General features: G+C 39.2%; 1 protein-coding gene across 5 annotated transcripts in view; it reads right to left on the bottom strand.

Moving 5' to 3' along the window:
• The window catches only part of CNIH4 (cornichon family AMPA receptor auxiliary protein 4), a 20203-nt gene that overhangs the window by 2860 nt on the left and 3434 nt on the right, over positions 1 to 13909 (bottom strand). The window contains exons 1-5 of one of the 5 annotated variants that reach the window (XM_011360848.1): positions 11104 to 11284; positions 9050 to 9118; positions 6722 to 6834; positions 3209 to 3349; positions 1 to 68 (exon numbers count right to left, since the gene is read on the bottom strand). In XM_011360848.1, coding sequence (XP_011359150.1) covers positions 41 to 68; positions 3209 to 3349; positions 6722 to 6834; positions 9050 to 9118; positions 11104 to 11172 — 420 coding nt within the window. In that variant the 5' untranslated portion in view covers positions 11173 to 11284 and the 3' untranslated portion in view covers positions 1 to 40. Of the gene's footprint in view, positions 69 to 3208; positions 3350 to 6721; positions 6835 to 9049; positions 9119 to 11103; positions 11372 to 13909 lie in introns of those variants that run through there. The other 4 variants (XM_023531021.1, XM_023531022.1, XM_011360849.2 and 1 more) reach the window with 4 other exon arrangements.

Below are 13909 nucleotides of genomic sequence, written 5' to 3' on the forward strand. Positions count from 1 at the left end.
GAGCACTGTAGTGTAGGCTGACTTCGCGGCTTCTCTGGCTTCAGTCATTTATCAAAGCTAAAATCATACTGTGGAGAGAAGAAATTCAGGTTACTAATGTTTCCGTAGGAACGTCCTACAGAGCTTGGTCTGTCCAGACTTGTAACCCTAAGGCTCGGCACGGAACAACCATTTGAGTGAAAGACAATCGCTTATACCTAAAAGAAAGAAAATCTGTATTAGGGCTTCTCGATGTCCTATGTTTTTCACTAAAAAAAAAAAAAAAAAAAAAAAGTAAGTGGGGTGAGGGTGAGGAGTATAACCTAAAACCAATGTTGGGCTATAGTTTAGAAAAAACAAACTATGTCCAGGAAAAATACTTTAAATTTCTAGCCAGACCTCTATACATGCTGTTCCTCCGCCTGGAACCCCACCCCGCCCCACCAGCACACCCCACCACCTGCTAAGTTCCTGTTCAGGCTCCCCGAGCGGGCTCCCCGGCCCTCGTTGGGAAAGCAGGCCTCAGCCCAGGGCATGCGCGCGGCTCCTTCCAGCGCTTACCCCACAGGCCCCGCCTACGTTGCCACCCCTGGGCAAGAGCGCAGGATCCGGGTCATCACTTTCACATTCCAGGATAAACCCAAACACTGCAATACCAGCTCCCAGCTTTTACAGAGGGATTACGTGCTGCTCCTTTGTGTCACCTGCAGTGCCTTATACAGTGTCTGACACACAGCAGTCACCCAATAAATACTCTATTAAAACTACCACGGTCAGCAGTAACAAAACTATCATTTTCTTTTATAGAATCAGCCTTGCTCTGCTGAGATTAAATGATGAAAACACACAGAAATATCCTTATGTTGTTCATGGCCTATGTTGCTGTTGAAAGGTTAGCTGTCCAAACCGAACCACATTAAGTGTACTCAGTGCGCAGCACAGATTAATGGTAGCTAATATTTTTGAAAGACTTTTTTTAGAGTTTACTACAGGTCAGCACAGACCTAAGTGCTTTACAGGCATTATCTCATTTAGTCCAAATCAGGATCTGATGAGGTAGGGGCTATTACTATCTCATCTTCATGTAAACAAATCGAGGCACAAATCGAGAGGTTAAGAAACTTGCTCTAGGTTGCACAGTGATTAAGTGGCAGAGCCCAGATTTCCCTCATAGCACCTAACCAAAAAACCAAAGGCACAGATTCTACCAATCTCTAAAGAAGACGGGCATTTTTTCCCCTTTAATTCTATTTAACAAACCTTGAGCATATGCCATGTGCAAGGCACCATGCAAACTGCAGCCAGTGATAACAGAGAGGAGCAGCATAGAATCCCACATTAGAAAAAAGATGATTTGGAAATAAAACCACTTTTAAACAGCAACCAAAAGCTAAGAGCAACGTGTTACAAGGACATCTTCTGAGACTACTCTTTCGTCCTGATCCCTTGAACCATGGGCGATGCCAAGGAGTAAAGTGACAGCAATGTGGCTAAAAATGACAAACTGAGGAGGGTAGAGGGAAGAAAGGGAAGAGAAAAAGCAAGGATGCAGCAGTGAGAAACAGCTAACTACTCAGTCAAACCCAACACACAGGCTGCCTGTCTCTCACTTAGTTATAAAGAACCATATACCTACCCCCAAGCTGCTGCCTGGTTGTCCAATCCCCAGTCTTCAGTCCGTCTTCCTACTGCTTTCAATTCAACAACTGGGAGCCAAGAAACTCTTGTGTATTTTTAAATCCTAAGAGTCCAGGTCTACTAAGCAAGATACTGCTCCCTAATCCTACATTTACTCCCAGAAGTAGGGCAACCGTAGCTTTACCCACAGCTGTCTCAAGAAGTTTCTGTTATCAAGACCCAAGGAATGTCTACTCTGGTTTGCACCCCAACAATGCAAAACCTGGAGGAGGAGGAGGAAGAAAATATAACCTTGAGCTGACTCCAGCTTGCTTATTTTCTCTTTAGAAACAAATATAAGGGAATGTATATGATGCCAAAGATATCTTCATATCATTTAACTTAAAAAAGTAATAAAAATGATAATAGGTGTGTCACCACGTTCTTAATATTAATTTGCTCTTTATTCTTCATCTTTAATACTAGGATTAAGAATTAAGCACATTAACAGTGACATAGGGTATGAAAACTAGAAACTGGTACCAGTGTGCTTTTTCCATCCTAGTTTTTTAAATATAGAAACGCAAATAAGAGAAATAGTGAAAAAGAAACCATCCAAACTCCAACTTCAATCTAATCTATGCTAGTGAGTGGAATTAGAAAAGCCAAAGTTTAGGAAGCCTGCTTATTAAGGCAGAGGCTAAGATGGTTCTGACTTTTAAATTACTTCAGACAAAACTGCAGTTTTCTAACTTGCTACCTCTATACAGATTCTAATTAACAGGACTTTTCTGAGGAATGAAAGTTTAGATCAGCACAAGTTTTTCCCAATAGTTCTTATACCTATGTGAAAAATTAAAATTTACCTGGGAAAAGAGAGGAATGCTCTGACTAAGCTCATATACAAAGGTTAAGCCTGACTTCTAGCATCTTAAATATTTAATAAAATTGTACACACATGACAAGTCGTTTTGCTCTATCTATGCATCTATGATAGGTTTTAGAAAAGGTGGCATGTTCGTCTCTAAAAAACAAAGTAATAAATTTAAGTTTAAAACAGAACTGCATAAGGTGTCCAGTGTCTGACAGCCAATCTTTCATATTAATTCTTATTTCCAATATTTTATAACCTAAGACTGATGCAATTTTACCAGAACAGACCACTTAGCATGCTGGAGAATAAGCATCACCCCTCAATTCCTTACTGCCAAGAAAGATAAGCCCAACTGGATATAAGTTGCTGAGAGCTGCTGCCAGTGGTCTGGCAACATATGAGTGTGACAATCTTTGGGGAACACAGATTAAAATTTATAAAAGGCAGTGAGACCTTGCAACTGGACACCAGAGCAGGAAAAGAGCAGTAAAGACAGTTTTAAGCATATCAACAGCCTCTATCACTAAGGAATAACTAATTCCACCGAGTAACTCTACTGTAGGTCAGGCAGGATGCTGATTCAGTGACATTCATAAAAAAATCTACACAGCCACAAGAAATTCACATAATCCCCCAAAGCTTTCCAATGTCAGTGCTAAATTCTACAGTATAGTAACATCTCACCCAACAAAAGCAGGCATGGCATCCAAGAAAATGCCAGGAGGATTGCAGACTCACCTATAAAGATACATGAAGAAACAGAGCAAGTGGAAACCAAGCTTGATCATGGCTTCTTTCATGTGTGACTTCAGCTGCCCACGATTGTGTATTTCTGTTGGATCAAACACTCCCATGTTACCACTTGGCACCATAATGAACCTAATAAATTAAAGGATGCACGCATATTAAAAAGAAAATCAAATCATCAGCATAAATAGTCAAAAATAAGTTACCAATAATAATCAACATTTAAAAGTGAACCACTTGTAGCAGTTTTAAATTCAAACCAAATATGGACAAGGTAGTATGATATCACAGGCCACCACTTAGTCTTCCTTTGAAAGATATAATACTGTTAATTTCTGGTGTAATTTTGTGCCCTCTGAAAAATATACGGTAACACGCTAGAGAAGAATATTTTACGCATTGAGACCCTCTTACTCGTCTTCTGTAGAAAACTACTGAACCAGTCATACCTACAGTCATCCCTACAAATGAAGAGGGCTCCAAAACCAAACCAACTTGATCAAGTTCTTTGAAACTTCTTTATCTACAAAGTCCTAAATTAATTAATGCTATTCCCTTCACCTTCGCAACATCTTTATAAGGAAGAGCAGTGTCACACATAATTATTCCCATTTCACAGATGGCAATAAAGAGAGATTCTATGTCCAGAATAGAAACCTCATCTTTGGTGCTCCTGCTGATCAATAGATAATATGTCTCCATCTGCAAGATTTATAAATGGAATCGACCTTAGAAGAGCAATTTAGAAAAGACAGAACAGAAATGATTTAGAGTAAATGCTACTGTGGTAAAATAAAACTCTTCAGTTAAGGTAGTAAATGGATAGTTCCGACTCAAAATGCAATGTCTAACTCTACATTACTGTTTAAAAAAAAATACAGATTAAATACAAAACTAAACAAATAAGAAATGCACTTTTTACAGTGGAGGAGGGACGACCACAGTGGGGGAATGAGAACAGGGCTACAAGTCGATACACACGCCTAGTTCCAAATCCAGGCCAATTCAACTCAGATCAGAGCAGACTCAAATTTTTTTTAAAAAATCTTGATTATACTATATTCAATATACTATGGAGTCTTTTGGGTTCTTCAGATGATATATCACATTTCATGTTTACTTAATATCACTGTTTCTATAATAGCTACACGATAGTCTTCCTCCTCCTCGACTGATTCTTTTTACAAGTAAAGAAATTGAGTTACTTTGAGAGAAACAATGAGTTTAAGCATCTTGGCCTCAACATCCAGACTATGCTACTTGTGCAATGTCCATGTCCTAACCTAGCGCTGTTCGTGGCCTCCTCCAGCTTTCACTTCCACGCTGCTTCCAGTTCTTCTTCCTCGCTATTGCCACACATTCAGTGTTCTCAATTGTGACTTACGTGAAATGCAAATGCCTCTCTGAGTTCCACAAATCTTAAATTCTCGGCCAAATCCTAATAGCCCACCTCTAGCTGGAGAGGGGGTGTGTACCTCTGAATATCCAGATAACAGCTCAACTCAAATTGTCTCAAAGAGTCTTATCCTTCTTTGTCTTCTAGGTTATCGAATAAGAGTGTCACCATTTTCTTGGTGGGCCTTAAAAACCTTCTCTTTCTCAGTTCTGACTTCTCTCTTCATAGGCAGTAGATCGAAATCTTGTCCATTTTCCCTTCCTTTCACCACTTAATAGAGCCGTGTCTTTTTTATTCTCACCACCACAACCTTCTTCCACCACTCAATTATCTTACCGCAGTCACTGAACTGGTTTCTCTACCTCTGGCTATACCTCCATTGAATATACAACGCTTCCAGAAAAATCTTCCCAAAGCATAATTTATTTCATGTCAACTTAGCTATTCAAAACATATAGAGCAAAGAAGATATATAAATGGCTAATAAGCACATTAAAAGATACTCAGTATCATTAGTCATTAGGGAAATGGAACCCAAAACCACAATGAAACACCACTTCATAGCCAATAGGATGGCTAAAATAAAAAAGACACATAAGTGTGGCAAGGATGTGGAGAAATTGGAACCCTCAGTGTTTTGCCTCTTTGTCCTGTGGGTAAAGTCCATTTCATCAATATCTGTATCCCCAATAGATAAATACAGACATCTGAAAAGAGGACATGATCCATCTGTTGATTTTTTAAACCTTTTTAAATAGATGGTAAATCTGTGAGCAGCAGACAATCTGTAACTGCCATTATCAGGGTCTTTGTCTTTATAATTATAGGAAACAGAATCTATGAACTTTATTACCCCTCAAATAAAACTTCATAGAGCCTTCCACCAGTCTGTGATAAATGCAGAGAAGTCATGCCAAAGGCTGCTCCTCCTCTGGCGCATTTTCCTTGCTAGTGGAGCTGACTGAAACTGTGGTCTGGGATATCAGTGAGATGCACAGTCTCAAAGGTTTCCATTCTCACTCCCAAATCTGTGTTCCACTTACAGTATCCACAGTATCACAGGGATACTGAGCTGTGCTAAAAGCCTGTGTGGACTCACACCTCATGATAAGCATAAGGAGTCTGATTCTAGTGCTAAGCTCAGGTTACAGTGTTGGTCTAAGATGATCATGGGAGAGCAATGAGAAAATGAGAAGAAAACAAAAAATTCTACCCCTCTGGACCCGCCATCTGGAAAAGAGGTACAGAGTTAAAAACTTTCCCCTAGCTCAAGGTTGCAGTATCACGATCTTCATAAAATCATTCCCCGAATCCACTCGCTTCCTCATCTCCACTACCTTCCATTATCTTTTCATGCGCTTCCTGTCCTCTCTCCACTCCTCCGCTATTCTTTCCTGTTCTAACTGCACTTTTAAAAACTCACGCTTAAAAATAAGCCCATGATTTTACCTAAAAAAAAAAAACTAGGTATAAATAAAATTAAAGCCTTAAAATTTAGTAGAGTAGCAACCTAACATAAAAATAATCCCAGGTTTGTCAAGATTATTCCACAGTTCTTCACAAGAAAATATGCAATATACGATGGCTCAACTATAAAATTATATTCAATTAGTGTTTATATTGAGCTATGGCTGAACAAACTTCCTAAATTTATTAAGTCAAAATTTTGAAGTTATCGAATTGGTAGGCTTTAAAATGAAATTTTCTTTGGAGCATTCCAAGTACACTCTAATTAAAAACTGCAGATATAAATGACGAGGACCTTTTATTATATTCTCAGGCTTTTGATCATTCTTAAAGGAAAACGATAGGCAAGACAATAAAAAAATTTCACAAGTCTTTAGATATCACAAATAAATATTACATATTTTTAAAATTTACACATGTAAATATGTGTTTTTACTACAAGAGGGAGCCATGCAAATTGCTACTTGCCCAGTATACTAAAGTAAACAAAAATTTATGCTGACTTAATAAAGCATTTTGCTGTCATTTATTTTATGACTGGCACATGTTTTTTTTGGAAAAAACGCTGTTAAAATTTAAAAAATTTTTTTTTCTTTAAACTGTAGTAAACTAGACACAAGCAGTAAATAAACTATACTCACCGATATATATTCCAAGTGGCAACGGGCAAGTTGAGGAGGAAGATGAACCAGTGCAATGAAATGAGCATTAATACAGTGACAATGGCATGGCCAATCAATTCTGGAATTACCCACTGCAAGGGGAGACAGAGCATGACACTCACTTCACTATTCTTCCTGAATGTACATGTTAACTGAAACTAAATCAATGAAGGTACAGGGAACTTCCAAGCTAGTGTTTCAAGATATTTTTAGACTCGGATGTCCCAGATTTGCATCCTGATAGAACTGCTTACCCCATGCAAATACGGCAGAGCACAGCATAAAAATAATGCACTTAAATTTCAATTACATTTGTCCTAAGCAAAGGTTCAGATTCATTCACTAAGCAGGCATGAATGACAATTAGGGAAATATAGAGTATTATTTACTTTCTATTCCAATATCTATACTAATGCCTCTTACTCTAATTTGGGATGCTATATCCACATACATGCTGCCTTTTAAGCCAGAATGTCAATCTTGAACATTTTTCAATGTCCAGACTCCTAAGGGAAATCATTTCATACTCAGTCATTCACACACACACTTCCTCTCTCTCTCACACACAAATAGTACTTTAACAACAGCAGCTCAGAGCTGAACAAACATGATAATGAACTGGGATACCAGAATCCCAGCCTAGTGGCTTTAGAGCATCCAGTGCCGTTATCTGTGCTCTCTTTTTTTTACTGTGCAGTATTCTAGTTCTCATGCATCAGCAGCTACTTTGGCAGGTTCTCAATTCACCAATGGTCTTCTCTTATGAGTAGAAATTTTTCTTTTAATAAAGTTTACTAGCTAATATTTACAGAGTCTGAAACTGGCACTTCCCACTTACAGAAATGAGGGAAGTAAAACTCAGGTTAAGTAACTTGCCCAAGGTTACACAACTACTTAATGGCACAGCAATAATAATATAAGCCCAGACACACTGGACCCAGGTCTCTTTGCATTTAGATTTTTAGGTACTTTTTTGCAAACAAAGAAGAGATTTTCTGGACCTTAAACCTAATTTGCAATTAACTGGATCTTTTTAATATGTTATATGCATTTTTTAAAATGTGACCAATTTAATATATGCTTCCAAGTGTGAGCTGCAAAGTCAAACAAACCTGGGGTGGAATCCACGCTCTACCCTATTTATTAGCTGTGCAAACTAGGAAAAGTTACTTATAAAAATTAACATTAAAAAAACGACTTAATTTCAAATTGAAGGGGTAACTTTCTGAGATAATCTCTTCTTTGTATTTAGATTATTTTTATTAAAAAAAACATCTAAAATATTAAGCAAGAAATATAAAAAGAAATACAATTCATTTGATTATATATAGTCATTCTTCTAAAGAAGACCTGAAACTAATATGTTATATATTATATCCTAATTAAAAACAGCTTTTAAAAGAACTCTCAAAGCATAGCAGATAAACAGATAATCATTTATTTAAATCTATCGGTATATTAAACCATGTTCTGAAAAATTTGAAAGAGAGAATAAAGGAGGAGGGGAGGAAGGGAGAGAGGGAGGAGAGCAAGAAGGGAGAGAGGGAGGAGGGGAGGAAGAGCGAGAGGGAGGAAGGAAAGAAGGGAGGAAAGAAGAGGAGGAATATAGTTTACCAAATATTTTAACTTTCGAACTGTATCTTTATTTCCCTCATGGGCCCGAGAAAATTAAGTAGACTGAAGATGTGAAAGACACATGGGAATCATTTTAGGTCAAGCCAAAAGCACCTTTTTAGTACCGTATTTTTAAATGAACTTTTATCTGGAAAGCCCATCTGTCTGCTCATCTCATAAAATGAATCAGGAGCAACTGGTTTCTCTGAATCTAGACAAGCTCTGCAATACAGAATGGCCTTGCCAATATAAAGTTCTATATAGGTACTAAAGGTAAAATGGCTTTAAAACAAATCAGCTAATTAACTCCATTTCTCAGCAAGCCACAAAAAGAAGGTTGTCTTTCATGCAACAAAAGACAGACCAAGTTTTTTTTCCATGAATAGAGAGGAAGAGGTTTGGACACAAGACAAAAACAATTACCCTCAGAAGGAACCTTTACCTAGTCTGAGTAGTGACGCTGTCCATTGAAGACAAAAGGACAAGAAGCAGAGCAAAGAAACAAGAAGTTAGGTCTTCTAGTACAGTTTCGTGATCTAAAATATTGCAAAACACATAGTTCTACCAACACTCCAATAAGAGACAACAGGCACTCTAAAATCAAACATACATATATTGGTTATCTATAATAATCTCTAACAGAAAACGGAGAACTGCCTTTGATACCAGAAGATGAGCAAAGAAATGTCTTACCTTGTTTAATTTCGAGCAACATGATCTAGCATTAATGTAATCACATTCTAAATCAGACAATGTAATTATCTGATGATCAAGATAAGGAATTATTAGACTCCTTTTATAACAACTATTTGTTTTTAAGTTTCAGAAAGCAATCCCAATTGCAAGCCAGAATTACATTCGACATGAAAAAATTCAATTATATCCTTAAAGCTCACTCATTAGACAACACAATTGTCTCATTTATGTTCCTTCAACAAATAATTTTCACAAAAGGATCCTCTTATGCTCAATTTTAATGTGACCCATACCAGAACAGTTCCACAAATCTCAAACAGTGGTTATAAGAAATGGAAAATAAGATTTATTGAAACAGTTTAAATGTTAAAACCCCGAATTCCCAATAGTAAAAAAAGTGTTTTGATAAATCCATACAACATCTTTGAAGACTTAAGATATTAAAAAGGAAAACAGGATAGAAAACTAAATACAACAGAGCCACGTCAGCAGTGATTTTGTCTTGAAAGTTGGATTACAAATGATTTGTTTTCCTAATACTTTTCTCTATTTCCCAAACTTCCACAGTAATTATACAGGAATTAAGGAGGGAAAAAAAGGTTTTTAGTACAAAACAGAAACTCATTAGAATTCATCAAAGTAAAAACTGCTGCTCAACTGGCAAAGGGACGGAGAGGAGGCAGAGCAATATTTATGGAATACTGGCCATAAACAGGTGCTTAACACATGTTCTCACTGTACACATATGTGGGAACTAAAATTTCCCACTTTAGTGTATAGACCATGCCACCCTGAACGTGCCCAACCTTATCTGATCTCGGCTAAGCAGGGTCGAGCCTGGTTAGTACTTGGATGGGAGACCGCCTAGGAAGACCAGGTGATGCAGGCGCTTAAAAAAAAAAAATTCCCACTTTAAAGACAAGAAAACTAAGGCGTAGAGAGATGACATAATGTGCATAGCAAATATCTAGCTAAGCCAGGAGTCCTGATTTCAAATTTTGTGTCCTGCTACATACAACAGGCTGCCTCTTCATAATAAAATGTGAAGCCACACTGAAAACGTACCCTGCACGACTACCCTAAAATCTGGATGCTCTGGCGAACAAAAAGCTTAATTCCAGAAGAAAAGGGCACATGATTCCTATGAGTTCCAAGGAGAGAAGAAAAAAATCCAGTTTCTCATGCTGTTTTTCCCCCTGGCTCACGTTTAATTCAATCGATTGTGCGACACTGGGCGACAGGACTAGATGATCCCTCAAGAGCAGAGAAGAGTTGTAGTCTACACGGATTCTAGAGTGCTAGGTTTAACAGCCGTTTATCGGTCAGAAAAATACAATGTGAATACTGTAACATGAAAAGCTATATAAAACTTCTGAAGTTTAGACATGGACAGACCCAGAAGTTTTTGAAACGAGTTGACTCCTGGATGTGAAGGGTCCCTTCAAGTTCCAACACTCGCGAGAACAAAGAGCCGGGTGGTGGGGGTGTTGCCCAAAGAATGACAAGTGGCGGCAAATCGCCTCCGCTCGTCCCAGCGCCTCGCTGCCCACGAGCGACCATCCCCGGGACGAGGGCAGTCGCTCTCGGGACACCTCCTCCCCCCAACCCCCGCCCCACACACACACACACCGCGCCCCGCTTCCGACAAAGGGCCCGGCCCAGGGGCTAAGAAAAACCGTGGCCCTTGTTCTCTAGAGGGCCGAAAGGGAAGTAAACCGCGACCCCTCTCCCCCGAGGACCGCAGGGAGGCCAAAAGCCTGCCCGGCTCGCTGCAAGGCGGGTCCGGGCATCGGGGGGCGAGCGGCGGCGGGCGGGCCTGGCCGGGAGAGAGGCCCGCTCGGCTCCCCGGGTGCGGGGCGGCCGGCAGCCTGGGCAGAGACGGGCAGCGAGGGCTCTCCTGCCCCAGCTCGCCACACCTGCCCCGGCGGCCCGCGCCCGCCGCCTCTCTCGCTGTCACACACCTGCCCTGGTTCCCACCCGGGCCCAGCCTGAGCCCTATCTCTCCCGCGGAGCGCGCCAGGGCGGCCTCCACCCGCCTCAGGCAAGGATACGAAGTACACTGAGAGGAAGATGAGCGCGCAACAGTCCAGGAGAGAGAAGACGAACACCACCGCCTCCATCCTCCTCCAGCGTCGCCGCTCCTTCCGTCAAACCCGCTCTGGCGCCCCGACCCGCCCCGACCCGCCCCGACCCTGATAGGCCCCTGTCCCCGCTTACTGGCGTGTGTAGTCCGCTCCGCTGGGGCACGGCATGCCGGGAATTGTAGTCCACATTAAAAAAAAATCCGCCACAATTCTGATGCATGCTGGGAAATGCAGTCCATTAGTTCGAATACCTGTCAAAGAAGTTGGGCAAGGCCTCTACTCTAAATACGATTATGTCCAGAAATGGTGACAAGAAATTAGTCAAGGTGTATTTACGGAACACTTGTAATCTGCTAGATACTCAGTAGAATTTCTTTGCCATGTGCGAAACTTTCTTTTGATTCCGTGCTGGACCCACCGGATCCTGGGATTTGGGGTTGGTAAAAGGTTTTCATCTCAAAGCACAAATCTAACCTCAACACCCCTGGCTTGACAGTTGAGACTGCCATTCCTGATCTCAGTTTCTCCAGAAATTTCACAATCCCTTTGATATTCTGTAACAGCAATGTTTCTCTCCACTCTAGATTTTAAGATCTTTGAAAATTGAATACGTTGTCTTATCCATTCATTAACAAATATTTACTGACTCCACCACTACCACATGTCAAGAACTGCTCTAGACTCCAGAGATACAGAAATGAACAAGGCAGACATGATGCTACTTTCACTGGGTAGGTGGGAAGAACAGGCAATAAAGAATACAGAATACAGAAAAAGAAAATTTAAGGTTATAAACTCAATGAGTAAAATATATCAAAGTCATACATTTATTTGACCAATATTTTCTGAGCAGCTAGTATATGCCAGGTACTGGGCCTTAGGGATGCATGATGAATGAGAAAAACGTCCCTACAGTCTTGTAATTTTCATTGTAGTGAGAGAGAGAGACAGACAGATAGACACACACACACACACACACACACACACATCTATCAATAACAGACAGTTATAATGACTTTACAGAGAATGGGGGAAGGGTGGGGAAACACTTGGAGACTGAGTGGTCAGAGAAAGCCAGGCTGGAACTGACATTTAAATTGAAATCTAAATAGCTACATGAAGATTTGCAGGCAGAGTGTTTCAGATGGTGGGAATAGTGATTACAGAGGCCTAAATGCTCATAGAAACTTGGTGTGTTCAAGGAATAGAGAGAAAGGCCAATACGACTGAAGAACAACGGAAAAGAATGAGAGAGTTTTAGGAAGAGGTCAGAGTGGGCAGGGCAAGGTCACAAGAGCCTTGTGGACCCCTGGCAAAGAGTCTGACTTTTACTCTAATATGATGATAAACCACTGAAGAGTTTCAAGTATAAATGTACCTTCATCTGATATACATTTTTAAAATATCCTTCTGTTTGGTGTACTGAATATGTGAAAGGAAGACAAGTTTGGCTGCAAGGAGACCACTAGGAGGGAAGAGAATGAAGAGGGGAATTGGTAAGAAAGCAAAACCAACTAGAATTGCCTGACACAGCAGAGGTTCATAGGATCATAATGGGTTCATAGGTTAAAACGAGATAGACTGTGAACAGATTATTTATAAACCAGCTCTCACTACACTCCTACTGCACCTTGTACATAACCCTAGCAGAACATTCATCATATTATCTTCATTACATGCCTAGCCAGCCACACCTTAGCCTATGATAGAAGTAACACATTTTATTAGTTTTTCTACCCCCAGCATCATCTATCCTGTAAATAATAGCTAGTGCTTAATAAATGTTTGCCAAATGAATGACCCATATTCACTATTAGCAAAGATTTTACTAAAATTAGTTCAGATTTTATTAAAGACAAAACACTATAAAACTCCTAAAGAAAACATATAGGAAAGTTTCATAATATTGGATTTGGCAGTGATTTCTTGTATATAAAACAAAAAAGCACTGGCAACGAAAGCAAAAATAGACCAATGGAACTAGATCAAACTTAAAAATGTCTGTGCATCAAGGGAAGCAATCAACAGAATAAAAAGGCAACCTATGGAATAGGAGAAAATATTTAAAATCATATATCTGATAAGAGATTAACATCCAGAATATATAAAGAACTCTTACAATACGACACCAAAATAAAAACCCCAAATAACCTAATTACAAAATGGGCAAGGACTGGAACAGACATTTCTCCAAGAAAATATTCAAATAGCCAATAAGCATATGAAAAGATGCTCAACATCATTAATCATTAGAGAAAAGTGAATCATAACCATAATTATGATAGATCTTAACTAGACTTATTGTGGTGACCATTTCACAATATATACAAATATCAAATCTTATGTTGTATATCTGAAACTAATACAATGTTATATGTCAATTATATCTCAACAAATTAAAATACAACTACATAAAACTATAATTATAAATCTGTTGTCAGACACGATTTATAAAAATGTACTATGTGACAATAACAATGTAATGAGAGAGACAAACCTATATATATAATAGCAAGGTTTCTATATGCTGTTGAAACTAAAACCAGTCTACAGCCATGCCACCCTGAACATGCCCTATCCCTGATCTCGGAATCTAAGCAGGATTGGGCCTGGTTAGTAATTGGATAAATAATATGTGATATATTCATACAATGGAATATTATCCAACCATAAAAAGGAATAAAATACCAATATATGCTACAACCTGGATATAACCTTGAAAACAAACTATGCTAAATGAAAGAAGCCAGACACAAAATGTCATATATTATAT

Source organism: Pteropus vampyrus, unplaced genomic scaffold (assembly GCF_000151845.1).
Source record: "Pteropus vampyrus isolate Shadow unplaced genomic scaffold, Pvam_2.0 Scaffold60, whole genome shotgun sequence".
NCBI classification, from domain to species: Eukaryota; Metazoa; Chordata; class Mammalia; order Chiroptera; family Pteropodidae; genus Pteropus; species Pteropus vampyrus.